The 14,900-nt window shown below is 41.6% G+C and overlaps 1 protein-coding gene across 1 annotated transcript in view; it reads right to left on the reverse strand.

Annotated features, from left to right (window-relative positions):
• WDR43 (WD repeat domain 43) overlaps positions 1–12,491 on the reverse strand; it is a 47,249-nt gene extending 34,758 nt beyond the window's left edge. Inside the window, exons 1-3 of the mRNA XM_067703355.1 lie at positions 12,224–12,491; positions 5,330–5,467; positions 1,262–1,383 (exon numbers count right to left, since the gene is read on the reverse strand). Of these exons, the coding sequence (XP_067559456.1) occupies positions 1,262–1,383; positions 5,330–5,467; positions 12,224–12,448 (485 nt within the window). The 5' untranslated portion in view covers positions 12,449–12,491. The remainder of the gene's footprint in view (positions 1–1,261; positions 1,384–5,329; positions 5,468–12,223) is intronic.
• Positions 12,492–14,900: the final 2,409 nt, after the last annotated feature.

Consider the following 14,900-nt stretch of genomic DNA (forward strand, 5'->3'; position numbering starts at 1 on the left):
CTCTAGGCAAATGATTATTCTCTGCCCCTCCAGCCCCAAACCCTCCTTAAAATTCTAAGCCTCTATCACCACCCCTTCTGCTGGGTCTTGCCTTTCATGTGTTACTTCAATTTGCTTAGAAACTCTAAAACCACTTCCCTCTTCTGAGTTTCTATTAACTGCACCACTAGACACCTAGTAAGTTCAGAAAGCTGTAAACTTAGTTACATTTTATTTAACTCCTTTCTTCACTCAATAGCACCCCCTCCCCCAATCCTACCCAAGATTCTTCTTGGTTGGTACCTTTTCCATTCTTTCTTCCCACTCTTACCATCCTACACCCGGACTATTACAACCACCACCCGGGATCTAGCTTCTCTGCCTGTGCACTAGCTCCTTCCCATATATTTTACACAGTGCTAGCAAATTTTCTTCCTAGAGCATTATTTTGGTTACTCTGTTCCCAAGACATTGACCTTCAGTGTCTCATGCTTACCAAACAGAATCTAAAACTCCACCAAAGAAGTTTGACTACAGTAGAAAAACACTGTGCCAGAATTCAAGACAGCAAGATTAGAACTCCCCTGCCACTTATTAGCTGTAAGGCCATGGGCAACATTATCCTCCTTAGGGTCCTCATCCACATAAGTTCAACCGCATTCAACTGTCTACATTCATTGAGCATCTACTATGCAGTCAATCACAGTATTAGGTGCTTGAACTAGAAGAGCTGTCTGAGATTTTTATCTATGACACTTAAGGCCAGACTCTCTTATAAGCTACTTTGGCTCATATCCTCCACCAACCATTATTCCCTAATATGGGCCTCCTCTAAATGCCTCTACTGGGTTCCAAGTAAATCTTTAACTTCCCTTTCGCCTAGCCTTTGTTCCTGCCACATCTCCACCCTCAAAAGGATCCTCCCACCCTCTTCTTTCCAAATCTTACCTCTCCTAGAAGACCCAGTTGAAAACCCTTCTCTTCCACCAGGCCTTCCCAACACTATCCTAATCATTTGACCAGTAATTACTTGCTACCTTATGGCATCTCTTGTGCAGTTATTTTACTCTTGTACCATTATTTAACTTTTCTGTTAAAATCTTCCATGTCCAATTTGATTAAATGTTCCTTGAGAACAGTCTGTAACCTTACTAGTGTCTACATTCCCCACTGTGTCCAATATCAAACTTTACTTACATCAAGAATATAGTCTTGATTCGTCAAACTCTAAAGCATTCCCAAACAGTAACCAAGTTACCCCAGAACCATCAATGTTACTCACCACTTTACTTTGCACGTCTGTGTGTTCCATTCCACAATATGTTTGTCATCTGAACAACTATACAAACAGCCATTGTCTTGATGCCACTGTATGCAATTGACTTTGTTGTCATGTCCACCACTCTGCAGATTTTTTAAAAAATTAAAAGAAAAAAATAAAGCTCATCTGTTATGACAATATGCACCCTAGAATCATTACTAAACACTTAACTAAAATGTTAGGCCTTAACCTAACTAAAAAAGCCTACCCATTAACCTAACTAAAATGCATCTATCCATTTCCAATATCAAAAATGAGATAAATCTTCTATAACTTTATCAAATGTTAACTTTCCCTTCTCCTCTGCTAGAAAAACATACTTCTACATCATAAGTCAAACGACACTAGTCCTAAATGCCACCTGCTTTTGACAGGAATGCCAGCACTAAGCATGATAAAATGCTTCATGTACAGTGGCAAAAAGATTGGGACACTTGAGTGAACTAATAAAGTCAAATCTTAAAGGGTTTAAAAGCATGTCTAGTTAAAACTATCCTTGAAAATCCCTTTATACCAAAACTATCTCTCAACTTTAAAAATCAATGTTCCTTCAGGGAAACACTAAATGTTTCCTTGTGTTGCAGCTCATACCATATGAAACTTTAAACACACTCAGCACAGCAAGATGCTGGCTCACTCAGAGGCACACAGGAATGGCGAAATCAACTGGGAAAGAGCAAATTCAAGTCTCCTGTCTCACACACATTCCAGGACAAGCTCATTCAGCAGAATTAAGGTGCTAAGTCACCTACGCTGTGAGCAATTATTTTCATTCTTTCCATCTGAATTCACATTAAATATACATACAATGAGTCACCACTGTGTACACATCTAAGCATAAAAGTTAAAACTCAAAATCACTACTTCCATCATACAGATTGCTCCCATCTCAAAAGAAAAATATTTTTCAAAAATATTTATTTTTTGGCTGCGTTGGGTCTTTGTTGCTGTGCGTGGGCTTTCTCTAGTTGTGGTGAGCAGGGTCTACTCTCCGTTGCGGCGCGCGGGCTTCTCATTGCAGCAGCTTCTCTTGTTGCGGAGCATGGGATCTAGGAGCGTAGGCTTTCAGTAGTTGTGGTGCACGGCTCAGTAGTTGTGGCTCGCAGGCTCTAGAACACAGGTTCTGTAGTTGTGGCACACGGGCTTAGCTGCTCCGTGGCACGTGGGATCTTCCCGGACTAGCGCTTGAACCCGTGTCCCCTGCATTGGCAGGCGGATTCTTAACCACTGCGCCACCAGGGAAATCCAAAAGAAAAATATTTTTAAATGCTAAGTTCAGTTACTTCCCTTCCTTCCTACGAGCTATCTACTCAAAGAACTAAGTCCTACATTATAGCCACACACACAAAGAACTGAACAAAGGATATGAACAGATAAATTCCATAGAAAGAATTCAGTAAGAAAATTTTTAATAGTAATTCAAGAGATACAAAGCAAAACAAAGTGACATTTTTAGTCTGTTCATCTACCAATTTGTTTAGCATTATAATATCCACCCTGGTAAGATTACAGGGCACTATCATACGTTGCTAGGGGCTAGCGTACCTTTTTGGAAAGCAATCTAGCAAGTGTCCACTCATTCATTAGTTACTCATTCAACAAACATTTACTCAATACCAATTACATGCCAGGCACTACACTAGGCACTTTCAATATATAGTTATGTCTAAATCTCAAAGTCATGCAACGTAGGTTATATAATACTGAAGAGATGAGAAGTTATATTACTTATCCTTGATCATATAACTAGCAGGATTCAACCTCAGGATAGACTAGTTCCAAAGCCTGGGCCCTTTCTACCTCACCACGTCATCCCAACACTCCTTGCCCTGACCCTCTTGGTTCCTTTCTAATAAACTCATTCCCTGCTAAAGATTTATATATAATCCTGGGAGGTATCAAATTGATCTAAAAAGGAGTTCTAGGCTCCATCAGCATCATGTCTGCAGCCACAGTAACTGAGTAAAGCAGCTATCACAGTGCACCAGATACTAGGTACGTACTGACCACAGAAAACTGACCAAATCAAAGGATGGGACCCAAACTATAGTGGGGTAAAAGCCCACGAGGACCACACTCAACTTGGAGGAAGGAGGAACAAAGGGAGATTTCCTTTACATATACCTCTGAATGCTTTAAATTTTTTTCAGTTGTATATTATTTTTATAATCTTTAATATAAAAACAAGTGTTATATTTTTATTTTTTAAATAAATTTATTTATTAATTTTTGGCTGCATTAGGTCTTCATTGCTGCACGCGGGCTTTCTCTAGTTCCGGCAAGCAGGGGCTACTCTTCGTTGCTGTGTGCGGGCTTCTCATTGCGGTGGCTTCTCTTATTGCAGAGCATGGGCTCTAGGCACGTGGGCTTCAGTAGTTGTGGCATGCGGGCTCAGTAGTTGTGGCTCACGGGCTCCAGAGGGCAGGCTCAGTAGTTGTGGTGCACAGGCTTAGTTGCTCCGCGGCATGTGGGATCTTCCCGGACCAGGGCTCGAAGCCGTGTCCCCTGCATTGGCAGGCGGATTCTTAACCACTGCACCACCAGGTAAGTCCCAACAAGTGATATATTTTTAAATGCAGATATAAAATCAGATAAAAATTTTCACCTATCAAATTAGCTGGGTTTTTTTTTGTTAGCCTTACTGCTGCTTTAATGGAATAATCGATGGCAAAAACACCACTGAAATACACGTACCGTCCTTCCACTGCTGATACAAGTACAAATTAGAAAAGCTTTCAGAAAATTGTTATACTATGTATAAAAAGGCTTAACACTCACACCTTTGACTCATTAATTACAGGTTAGTAATTCTGGGAACCCGTGTAAGAAGAAAAGAGTTTTATAACCAAAAAATCGGAAACTACCTAAATAGTCAGTAACAGTTAAACCACCAACGGACTACCCCATTTACAGGATTTTATGCAGTCACTGAAAACGTTTATAACTAGTTCTCGACAAATATGAAAATTACTCATGTTGTAATTTAAAGGAAAATATCAGAATACAAAATAGAGAGAACCCAACTGTATTTTTTAAACATATGCATAAAGCAAAGAAATATGCAATCTATCAAAAGAGGTTCTCTCGGTGATAAACTTAGGTATAATTGTTTTCCCTTTTCAACTTCAGGTAGTTCCAAATTGTCTATGGATAGATGTTACTTAAAAGAGAAAACATTCTTTTATTCATATATACAGAAAGCATTCCTATATACAGACAGGAGTTAAGTGAACACCAAAAACATACTGTAGTAGACAGTCTGAAATACATTATGCCAGTTAAGTTACTGTCTTGCAGCACCAAGCCCTCACTTCTCTGCTCTGGACGCTGGGGCTGGGACTCTGCAAACCCCATTTCTGCTTTGCCAGCTGGATCGTTAGTAGGCTCCCCCAATAAGGGTGCAGGAGGGAGACAAGGCTGGAGGAGGAACAACGGAGGTGTTCCTTCCTGTCTCCCAGTTTGCATCACCCCAACATTTCTTCACCCCAGCAGGGGCAATCCTTTTGGCAGCAGCTGAACCCAATATGCAGTTTTTTCAACACCTGGAGAACCAGAGACACCAGCAGTCAGCTAAAACCCCCTCCTCAGAGGTCTGGACCTTAAGTCTATGGGGCCACTCTCCCTCCAGAGACATCAGCACAGAGAGCAATACCTGCTTCTCAAAGGTCTGAGTTTCAGCAATAATTCCACCACCTCCCTCGTTCCCTAGCCCTGGAGGTGGTGCGCTCCTTCTGCAGCTGCTGTCTGTGATACTCAGAATTCTTTCTACCCTTTCTTATTTTAAGCCTAGTCAATAGTTCTTCACACTCTTCATATCCTGACCTATAATAATGACTAAGTTACCTATCACAGCTTTAACAAATATTACTGTTCAAAATTTTAAATATGGGAAGGGCAGAAAAATGCCCCCATACTGCAGATCCTATAGCATATCCTGAGCTGCTTTGTTTTTAATAAGTCTCTAATAATCAGTTTCCTGTCATCGCTCTTTTATATAATACACACACACACACACACACACATACTTACTATCAATTTACTGTGTAATTCTCCTTTTACTGTACTGTATAATAAAATACTACCAACTGCTGTACCAAGAGCCAACAAGTCAACCTGGTTACTTGTCCCTATAACTTCTGATTTCCTTTTTTTCCTCTGTGGACCTTCCTGGAAAAAAAAGAAAAAACAATTTTTTACTTTATTATTTCAAACACTGAAACATCATTAATGCATAAATGCAAATGCCCACTAGCCCACAAATGAATGTGACTGCTTCTAAGAAAATTTTTTTTTTAAAGTGGAGATGTGATTTGCTCTCAGATGATTTCTTTCTCACTACTTAGAAAATGATTACTCCAATGGAAAGAACTCGTAATACTCTGTCCCCATCTCCTACCTCTCTGAAAGGAGTAGTAGTATTCTACTCTTAACAAGTCCGAACAGCCTCAATGCTGCTTCCACTTCTCGGAAACCAACCATTCCCAACAGGTCCAAGTGAAGCCTCCACTCCGAAGCAAAGAGATTACAGATCCATACACAAGCAGCCAATGCTTTCCCCCTCCCCCCTCCCCCAAAAGCTTTCCTTGCATTCTGGCTTCATTTTCAGGAAAAGGGACTCAAATGTTTTTATATTTATAAACATACAATTACCTCACTTAAGAGTCAAAAAATGGTTGTAACTCGTACAGCAGTGCAAAGCACACACTAAAGAAGTTGTTCCAGTGACTCTTTAAGGGTCAGTATGAAAGTTCCATGTTGTCTTCGTGATTCTAATGACTTAAGAGGCACAAGTTTCAATCTAGTGTCAAACAGCCCAAGACTTCTTTGATTTAATTCAAAAAATGAAACGAGCAGCTCATCTATCCATCGGAAAGACAGCCAACTGGCCACAACTTTAGAGTACTACTTTAGAGTTTATAATGCTGAGTAATAATTTATAATTTTGAAACTTTTCTTCCATATGTTCATAATTTTTTAAAATTAAAGCTTGCTAGCCTATGTTTTAGCATAAAGTTCTGAGAAATCCATTCTTTTAGTGTAAAAGAGACCAATATTACAGAAAAGAGAACATTTTCTCCACAGTGGAAGATCTTTGCTCCATAGCACAAAAAAGCGGCCCAGGATACATAAAATCTGCCCAACCCAGAAAACCACCAATGAAAACTACGATGTTACCAGTGCATAAAGAAAATCAAGGAGCAAATTTATAAGGCATTTTCCATTTTTTTTCTCTTAGTTATCCTCTAGAGATGTTACATTTGAAGAATTTGATTCATTGGACGCTCTAAGTCAACAAAAAGTTAAAAGATTTAACAAAAAATAAGATAACTTTAAATACAGAAAAAATAATGAACATTTTGCAAGTCCTAAGAAATGTATCCACATTAATAAACTCAAAAGAGAAGTCACAATTAATAGCCAAAGTATAAAAACGTCTGATGGTCCCGTCCCCTCAGTAACATTCTTAGTCAGGAAATGTCCTAGGCCCCACCTTCAGTTACATGAATTTCTAAAGCCGCCTCTGAATGATTCCAGAGGGCAAATGTGGTTTCTGCATAAGGTTATGGACATAAACACCTATCTCAGGCAAGGACAATAGAGGAAATTATACCAACCTACTACTACTACCTCATCAGAAAACTTCCTCTGAAAGATTCTAGAAAGTATTTCTTCTATTCTTGGTTTTCCCCAAATCAAATTAAAATTATCTACAATGAGGTTTCTAACGTATGAAACATAGGCTGGTCCAAATATGTATATGTTTTTCTGCAGATGTGAATTTGCATTAAAAAGCACAAAGAAATTTTAGAAATTAAACGTTAACATATTCAAAGCCCTGATTTCCCTATCAGCAAAATCTCTATTTTTAGGAGAAGCAAGCAGAGGCTAGTGGTAGGAGTATCACAGAATCTATGCCCAATTTTGAGGATCACTGGTCTAAACCTAAATAATAATCCAGTTAATTAACCTCAAAGAACTAATGACTCATGTATGTTTTCTCCGAGTTGGATGATCTTTTTAAAAATAACTTCCCATTCAGCAGGATGTGCATGTCCAAAAAAGTAAGACATCAACCAGATAAGAAGTTTATATAACCAATGTGCATTTTAGTGAAATCTAATATTTTAACTATTACCCCATTACTAAATATTTCTGAAACCAAGAGTTTAGTGGTACTGATGATTATAGATTATGACAGACTTTTGTTGGCATTTTCTATCAGAACCTGTTATTTCTGTGATCAAAAATTTCAATGACTCCCCAGAGAAGAGTAAATCAAAAAAACTGTTTGGTAGGGCTTCCCTGGTAGTGCAGTGGTTGAGAGTCCACCTGCAGATGCAGGGGATGCGGGTTCGTGCCCCGGTCCGGGAGGATCCCACATTCTGCGGAGCGGCTGGGCCCATGAGCCATGGCCACTGAGCCTGCGTGTCTGGAGCCTGTGCTCCACCACGGGAGAGGCCACAGCAGTGGGAGGCCCGCGTACCCCCAAAAAAACAAAAACAAAACTGTTTGGCATTCAAAAGCATCCACAATTTGCCTCCAAACCACCTTTTCCAGTCTTATTTCCAATTCCATCCTTACATTGCACTCCCTAATCACGAATACACTTTCCCATTTGCTTTTTCCTCTTTTGGGAGGGGCCTTTTTCTATCCGTCTCAATTATCAATTTGGTTAAAAATCGATCCTTGCTTCAAGGTCCACCTCAAATATGATCTCTCCACAAAAACCTCTTCTTTCAGACACAGTATATCTGAATTGTCTGTATTTCTTCTTTAATGTCTTAGTCATACTGCTTTGTTTCATGTCATGTGCACATTAATTACATGTGTGAATATATAAAGTGAATGGATAGGGTAGGCTAAAAATTTAGTTCATATATCTGTAATCAGAAAATCTGAGTTCCAGGGAACTCCCTGGAGGTCAAGTGGTTAGGACTCTGGCGCTTTCACTGCAGGGGCCCAGGTTCGATCCCTGGTCAGGGAACAAAGACCCCACAAGCCTCGTGGCGTGACCGAAAAAAAGAACAAAAACAAACAAAAAAAGAAAATCTGAGTTCCAGAAAGTACCAGGAACGAAGACCAAAAGGATTTGGTCTATTACTTAGACTAAATAGTCTTTTCCAATGTGAGGGGCTGACCGAGCTAAGCAATAAATGCCAACAGCAGTCTCAAGAAAGCAGTATTTGATCCAGAAGGCAATCAGAAGGCTGAGTGAGTCTAAATGTGCATGATTTATAAACGCAAGGCATAGTACAAATGAAGTGAAGACAGAGGGGAAAAGCACATCCAGTTAAGCCCTGACTCTTTAGACTAAGATCCCAGAGTAAGAAAAGAGTTTACATGGAAAACCAATACACACACTCATAAAAACGTGTATATAGCTGAAACAAGTTTCACCAAAAAACTTATCCTTTACCATGCAAAATACATTCTAATATTGTCTACTTCATCATTGTAATGCTGTCACAACCCACCAAATCTATTTCACAATCCACTAATGGTTCAAAACCCATTTGTGAAAAATACTGACCTCTAGTCACTGAAAATTACGGCAAAGTTTCAAGTTTCACTCTGCAATTAGTCTCCTATGCCATTTCTTGGCCTATCTTAACTGTCACTTACTCTGGCAAATGTCTAAGTTTCATAGGTAACAATGAACAAAATGTGTGCATTTTACATGTAATTACCTACAGTATGTACATCAAAAACAAATTCTAATACACAGGAACTTCTATTTCTGCCAATAAGATTTATTAGGCAAACCATAGCCTTTTGAAGTTTAAACACTGGAGAGACCGTACGACAGAGCATCATACAGGAACACAACTGGACTGTGCTGCGTCCCTAAGGGTTAGGACTGGGGATGCTCAGATTTTTCCTAGAAACATCCTTAATGCTGCTGTGCTTGCCCTGTCCAATGCCTGAAATGCCATGTGCCTCCTTTAATAAGCACTAAGCCATATGGGGTCATTTTAACTACAGCGACAGCAAAGTAACATAAATGCATTTATTGTGGTAGCCAGTCTGTTTCTTCAGGGCTCTACAGCAGTTAGAGAAGGAAAAATTGAAAAGTTTGGAATTAAAGGAGCAATGAAATAGCAGGGTCAGTTCCTGGGTAGCTCAGCCACTTACTGTGTGCCTCTGGCATATCATTTACCATCTCAGCCTCAGTTTACACATATAAACCTGAGGAACTCTAAAAACAGCACCCATGCATAGTCCATCAATCCATCTCCTTGCACTTTTCTCATCATCATCTGAGGTCCTCTTCCCCCCAGGCTCCATCACCCAAATAAAATGCTCAGCTATATGATATATACAAAAATCTTCTAAAACCTACTGTGACATAAATGCAAAGAATTATAATCATTTTGTGACCAAGAAGCAATCTAATTTTTATAAAAATTTATGAACCACTGCTTTAGCTCCTGTTACCCAAGAAACCCAGCACCAACTCATTTTTCTCCACTGATAAGAGTAATGTCACCAAACTTTGTCCTTGGGTGGCAAACTGCCAGTTACTGAACCAGATGCAGAATACTCCTACAAACTGATTTACATGTAAAATAAGGGCTTAAGAGAGCATCTTAAAACTTAAGTGGCAAGGATCATAACCCAGGGACCTGGGAGCAAAGGCAGAAAATGAAGAGTGATTTGTAGCAACCGCTATCTTTAAAAATCACATCCTCCCAACTCTCAATTCTGTGACTGAAGATCTAAGGTTACAGTAAGAGCACTGGCCCAGGAGTCAAAGTACTTTGACTCTAGTGGCTACAGCTACTTCATTGGTTAATAAGGCTTTGGAGAAGTCATTTAAACTTAGTTCTGATTCTCAGTTTTTAAAAATGTAACAATTACAGGGCATTTCACAGAGTCAGGTGACTAAAGTGAGAGCATACAAGTAAAAGGACACTGAAACCTGTTAGAACTTTTTTTTAATGTAGTCCAACTCTTTTTCAAGGAGGCCTCCAAAAGTAAAGTGACTTGCTCAAGGTGACAAAACAAGTTTGAGTCCTGGGTACGAAACCAAATCTAGGTATTTTTCTGTTGTATCAGACTGCTATAAATAATCCAAAACTGACTTTTAACAGGAAATTTAAGACCAGGCAAAAGTTTTACTCCTGACACATACAATATGATTGTAAGTCAAGAGAATACCAAGTGGGTGACAAATATCTGCCAGCCTAATATGAATGATTTGTTCCAGATAATAGAGTTGGGCTCTAAATACCTGCATTCTAGTCCTGGTTCCATTTTTGGTTTTTCGCAAGTTGCTTAATTTTCCAAAGCCTCAGTTTCTTCTTCACGAACAAAGCAAAAAGTTAGTCTTTATCTACCTTGCAGGACTAACCATGCAAATAAGAGGTAATAACAACAATTAACACTTGCAGCACTTACATACCAAGAACTACTCTAAATGCTTTATGCATCATTAAGTATGTTAACCTTCACAACCACTCTATGAGGTGAGTACTGTTATTCCCATTTAGAGGCACAATTCCTACGATGAAGCCAAGCCTGGGTTCAAAGTGAGGAAGTATAGTTTGGGTCCATGCATCTAACCACTGCTCCACATTTCCCCTCACCATTAGAATTATTAACACTTTACAAGACCGTTAAAATACAAACAGAAATTTGAAAAGGAGAAATATGCAGAGTGCTGTCACCTTAATGACAACTGATTTTTTTTAAAGTCCTAGTTTTGTGCTTGACTTAAGGGCCCTGATAAGGTCTCTTTAATGATCAACAGGAGTCACTTCATCCAGAAACTTTGAAAATCAAGCTTAATATCTGAAAAACACCTAAACATACTCATCCAAAGTATAACAAGTTAGATGTATCCCTACTTTCAACCTAAAAAGTTAGTAGAAAGTTTCCTAGGATAGTCAGGTGGAGTTAAGATCTATACTAAACACTTTTTTTTCTTTTTTTGTGTGTATGTGTTTAAATACTAACTTTTTAAGGTTTACACACAGTGTCAGCTAAATACCACACAACTCATTACCTGATGCTTCCAAATCACACTGCACTGATTCGGGTTGGCTACCTTATGCACGCAGTTCCCACGTGCGTGTGAAATAGTGCTGATGTAGCCAAGTGACTCCACAGTGAATGACATCTTTCATTGACTCCCTAAGAGTGAGAAGCCTTCCCTAACTCAGCAGTGCCCCGTGTAAGAGAAACTCCACCTGGACTCACGTTCGTTAAGTTAAACTACAACCTCACTTTACCTCCATATCCTAATGCAGACTTCAGACTTGGGGAAAAGGGGATGTATAAAGGGGGAGCCGAGCAGATGTTAAAACTTTAAAAGCAAGAAGGTTCAGATGGCTTACAATGGAAACGAGTCTGGGAAAAGTCAACACTTTCAAATAGTCACATCCTGGACGTGGAAGAGAACACGTGGTGAGCCGGACCCCAAGAGTGGGGGGTGGAGGGGGGTGTCCGGAAGCAAGGAAATAGACTTGTTCATTCTAACTGCCCAGCGCAAGGCCGATGAGCTGGGTAGGGGTCGGAGAAGAACAATACAGCCCCAAGGTGGGGCTCTGTCAAAAGCCAGAGCTCTGAAAAGCGCAAGCAGAAGAGCCAGGCCTGGTAGCAGGAAGCCGCTCCTGGGGGACCCGGGGCCTCGGCGAACATGGCGGCCCCCGCGACGGCTGGGCCCAGACCACATGGAGCCCGCCAGGAGGGCTTCGGTCCGCTGCCCGTCGGATCCGGCCGCGCCCTCTCTCGTTGCCCTCAGGACAGGCCACGCACGGGGCTGACGGTGTGGGCCCAGCGCGCGCCTCCACCGCGCTCTGTGCCTCCTCGCCCCGGGCCTCGGAGGGCCACGCGCGATGACGGATCGCGCGCCGCCAGGCCGCGAAACGCTGAGGCTGAGGCTGAGCGGCCACCCGCCCCGCGCCATCCAGCTCGCTTTACCTTGGCCTGCAGCCGCGCTGGCGCCCAGGCCAGGCAGGTGCAGGTACCGCTGAGGTGCGCGGAAGGCACGTACTCCTGGTGCAGCCGGTTGCTGACTGTCTCCCACACTCTCAGGTGACCGTCTGTAGACGCTAAAGCGAAATAGGCCTGGCTTTGCGGGGAGAAGGCGCAGGGGACGCCCGCGGGGGAGAAGGGGTCCGCAACACCTCCGCCACCCGCCGCCATTGCTGCTCTGGCTCCGCGGCAGCCACGTGTTCGCCCGTGCGCAGGCGCACCGGTACGGGGCGGGGCCTGGAGGGGGAAGTGGGGCGGAGGGAGTGCAAGGAGCAGAGGGAGTGGCTCTTCGCGACGCAAGCGAGCGTTGGACGGCCTACCTGTGGACGGTGGCCCAGTGGGCTCAGTACTAACTTGTTCTGGGGACGTGTGAAGGGGCTTGACAAGACTCCTTCCTTTAAAAAAGAAAGAAAGAAAGAAAGAAAAAGTTTTGGGTTTTTTTTTAAATTTAAATAACATGATTGAACGAAATGTTTGAAAGAAATGTTTACTTATAATTCCGTGATTGTGACAACTGTTTCCATTTTTCCTTATCCACTTACGGGCTGTAATCATGTGTTCACATAACAACAATTTACTCAGTCATACCAGTGTGAAAGTAACGGTGGGAGAGGCTATTCCCTCTTCTTTCGTCAAGATTTACCCCATGTTACTGCACCAAATAGACAGTTTTTTTAAGGTCTCCGTAACATTTCACCAAATCTATGCATTCTGATTCAAGAAATGGCAGGTACTGTTCAGCCCACACACAGCTTACTGACCAGCAGGAAAGCCATAAAACACTACCCTCAGGGCCATGGAAGACTCTTGAGTCTTTCACAAATAGGGAAAGCCATGGTAAAATTTGCAGTTTATGTTATTTGGAAAGACATAAACTGATCTACATTTTATTTTATTTTATTTTTATTTTTTTTTTGCCGTACGCGGGCCTCTCACTGTTGTGGCCTCTCCCATTGCGGAGCACAGGCTCTGGACGCGCAGGCTCAGCGGCCATGGCTCACGGGCCCAGCTGCTCCACGGCATATGGGATCTTCCCGGACCGGGGCACGAACCCGTGTCCCCTGCATCAGCAGGCGGACTTTCAACCACTGCGCCACTAGGGAAGCCCTGATCTACATTTTAAAAGGCCTCCTGGATTCTGGATGGAGACTGTAGGGGGGCAAGAATGAAAGCAAAGAGACAAGAGAGAAGGAGGATGGTGGGTTGGACTCGGATGACGTGGCAGAGGTGGTGAGAAGTGGTCCAAATCCAGATTTAATCTGAAGTTGGAGCCAACAGGACTTGCTAAATGGATTGATTGTGAAGGATGAGGAAAAGACATGAGTGAAGGATGACTCTAAGGCCTGAGAGAATAAGTGAATGATGATACCATTAGCTGAATTGAGGAAACGGGTCTGGGTGGAGTAGAAATCAACTGTTTCTGTTTTGGACAGTTAAGTTTGAGATGTTCAGTAGACATCCAAATAGAGTGGTTCAGTAGGAAGTCAGATATATGAGTAGATCACATTAGCATACAGATGCTATTTGAAACTGTATGGTTAGATCATCTTGGGTGTAAGTATAAATAGAGAAAAAAACTTAGCCCCAAAAATGTGCCAATTTATCAGGAATAGGAAGAGGACCCGGCAAAGGAGATTAAGAAGGGATAACAGTGATGAAAGCCCAGGAGAATGAGATGCCCTGGAAAGTCAAAATTTTTATAAGGATTTCAGAAGCAAGACATAATCAAAGCCATGTCAAATGCTGTAAGATGAAGACTGAGAATTAATCAGTGAACTTGGCAAGATCAAGACCATTGGCGACTTTTCAAAAGCATTTTTAGCAGAGAGGTAGGGGGAAAAAACTCATTTTAGAGAGTAGAGGGGGAAATGGGAGGTGAGAAAGGGCAGAAAAGTATAGACAACTATTTCTAGGATTTTTGTTATAAAAGAACATGCATGAGGGACTTCCCTGACGGTCCAGCAGTTAAGAATCCACCTTTCAATGCAGGGGACGTGGGTTCGATCCCTGGTCAGGGAACTAAGACCCAGTGTGCCGCAGGGTAACTAAGCCTGCGTGCCTCAAACACAGAGTCTCAACAAAGATCCAACACAGCCAAAAGTAAATAAACAAATAAATATTAAAAAAAAACCACGCATGAGTCTGTGTGAAGATAGGTCTGACCTAGAGTTATGCATTTGTTAGTCATAAATATACAAATAAAAATAAAAGCTTATTTTGCACTTACTATATGTCAGGCACTGTTCTAGGTGCTTTATGTGTATTAATTCATTTAGTCCTCACAACAGCCCTAGGATGTAGAAACTATCAACATCTACATCTTTCCGATAAGAAAATTGACATAGAGCCGGGCAATGGAGGAAGAGCTTGATTTCTAACCCAAGTCATCTCTGAGCACGGCAACCTGATCCAATGAGAGTATGTAGTGTTTATATAGATGACCCTCCGATACCCAAGCATATCAATTCCTTGACCTCATCCCTTTCAGTAATCTCTATGCTACACCAGCCACTCACTCCCATGGTCATGTAGCAGACCTTGCCATCCAAATAACTGCACCTCTTCCATAATCTCAATTTCTACACACTACTCTGTAACCACCAACTCCTATCTTTCCAGCTCA

The sequence above is a fragment of the Pseudorca crassidens genome, chromosome 14 (assembly GCF_039906515.1).
Source record: "Pseudorca crassidens isolate mPseCra1 chromosome 14, mPseCra1.hap1, whole genome shotgun sequence".
Lineage (NCBI taxonomy): Eukaryota > Metazoa > Chordata > Mammalia > Artiodactyla > Delphinidae > Pseudorca > Pseudorca crassidens.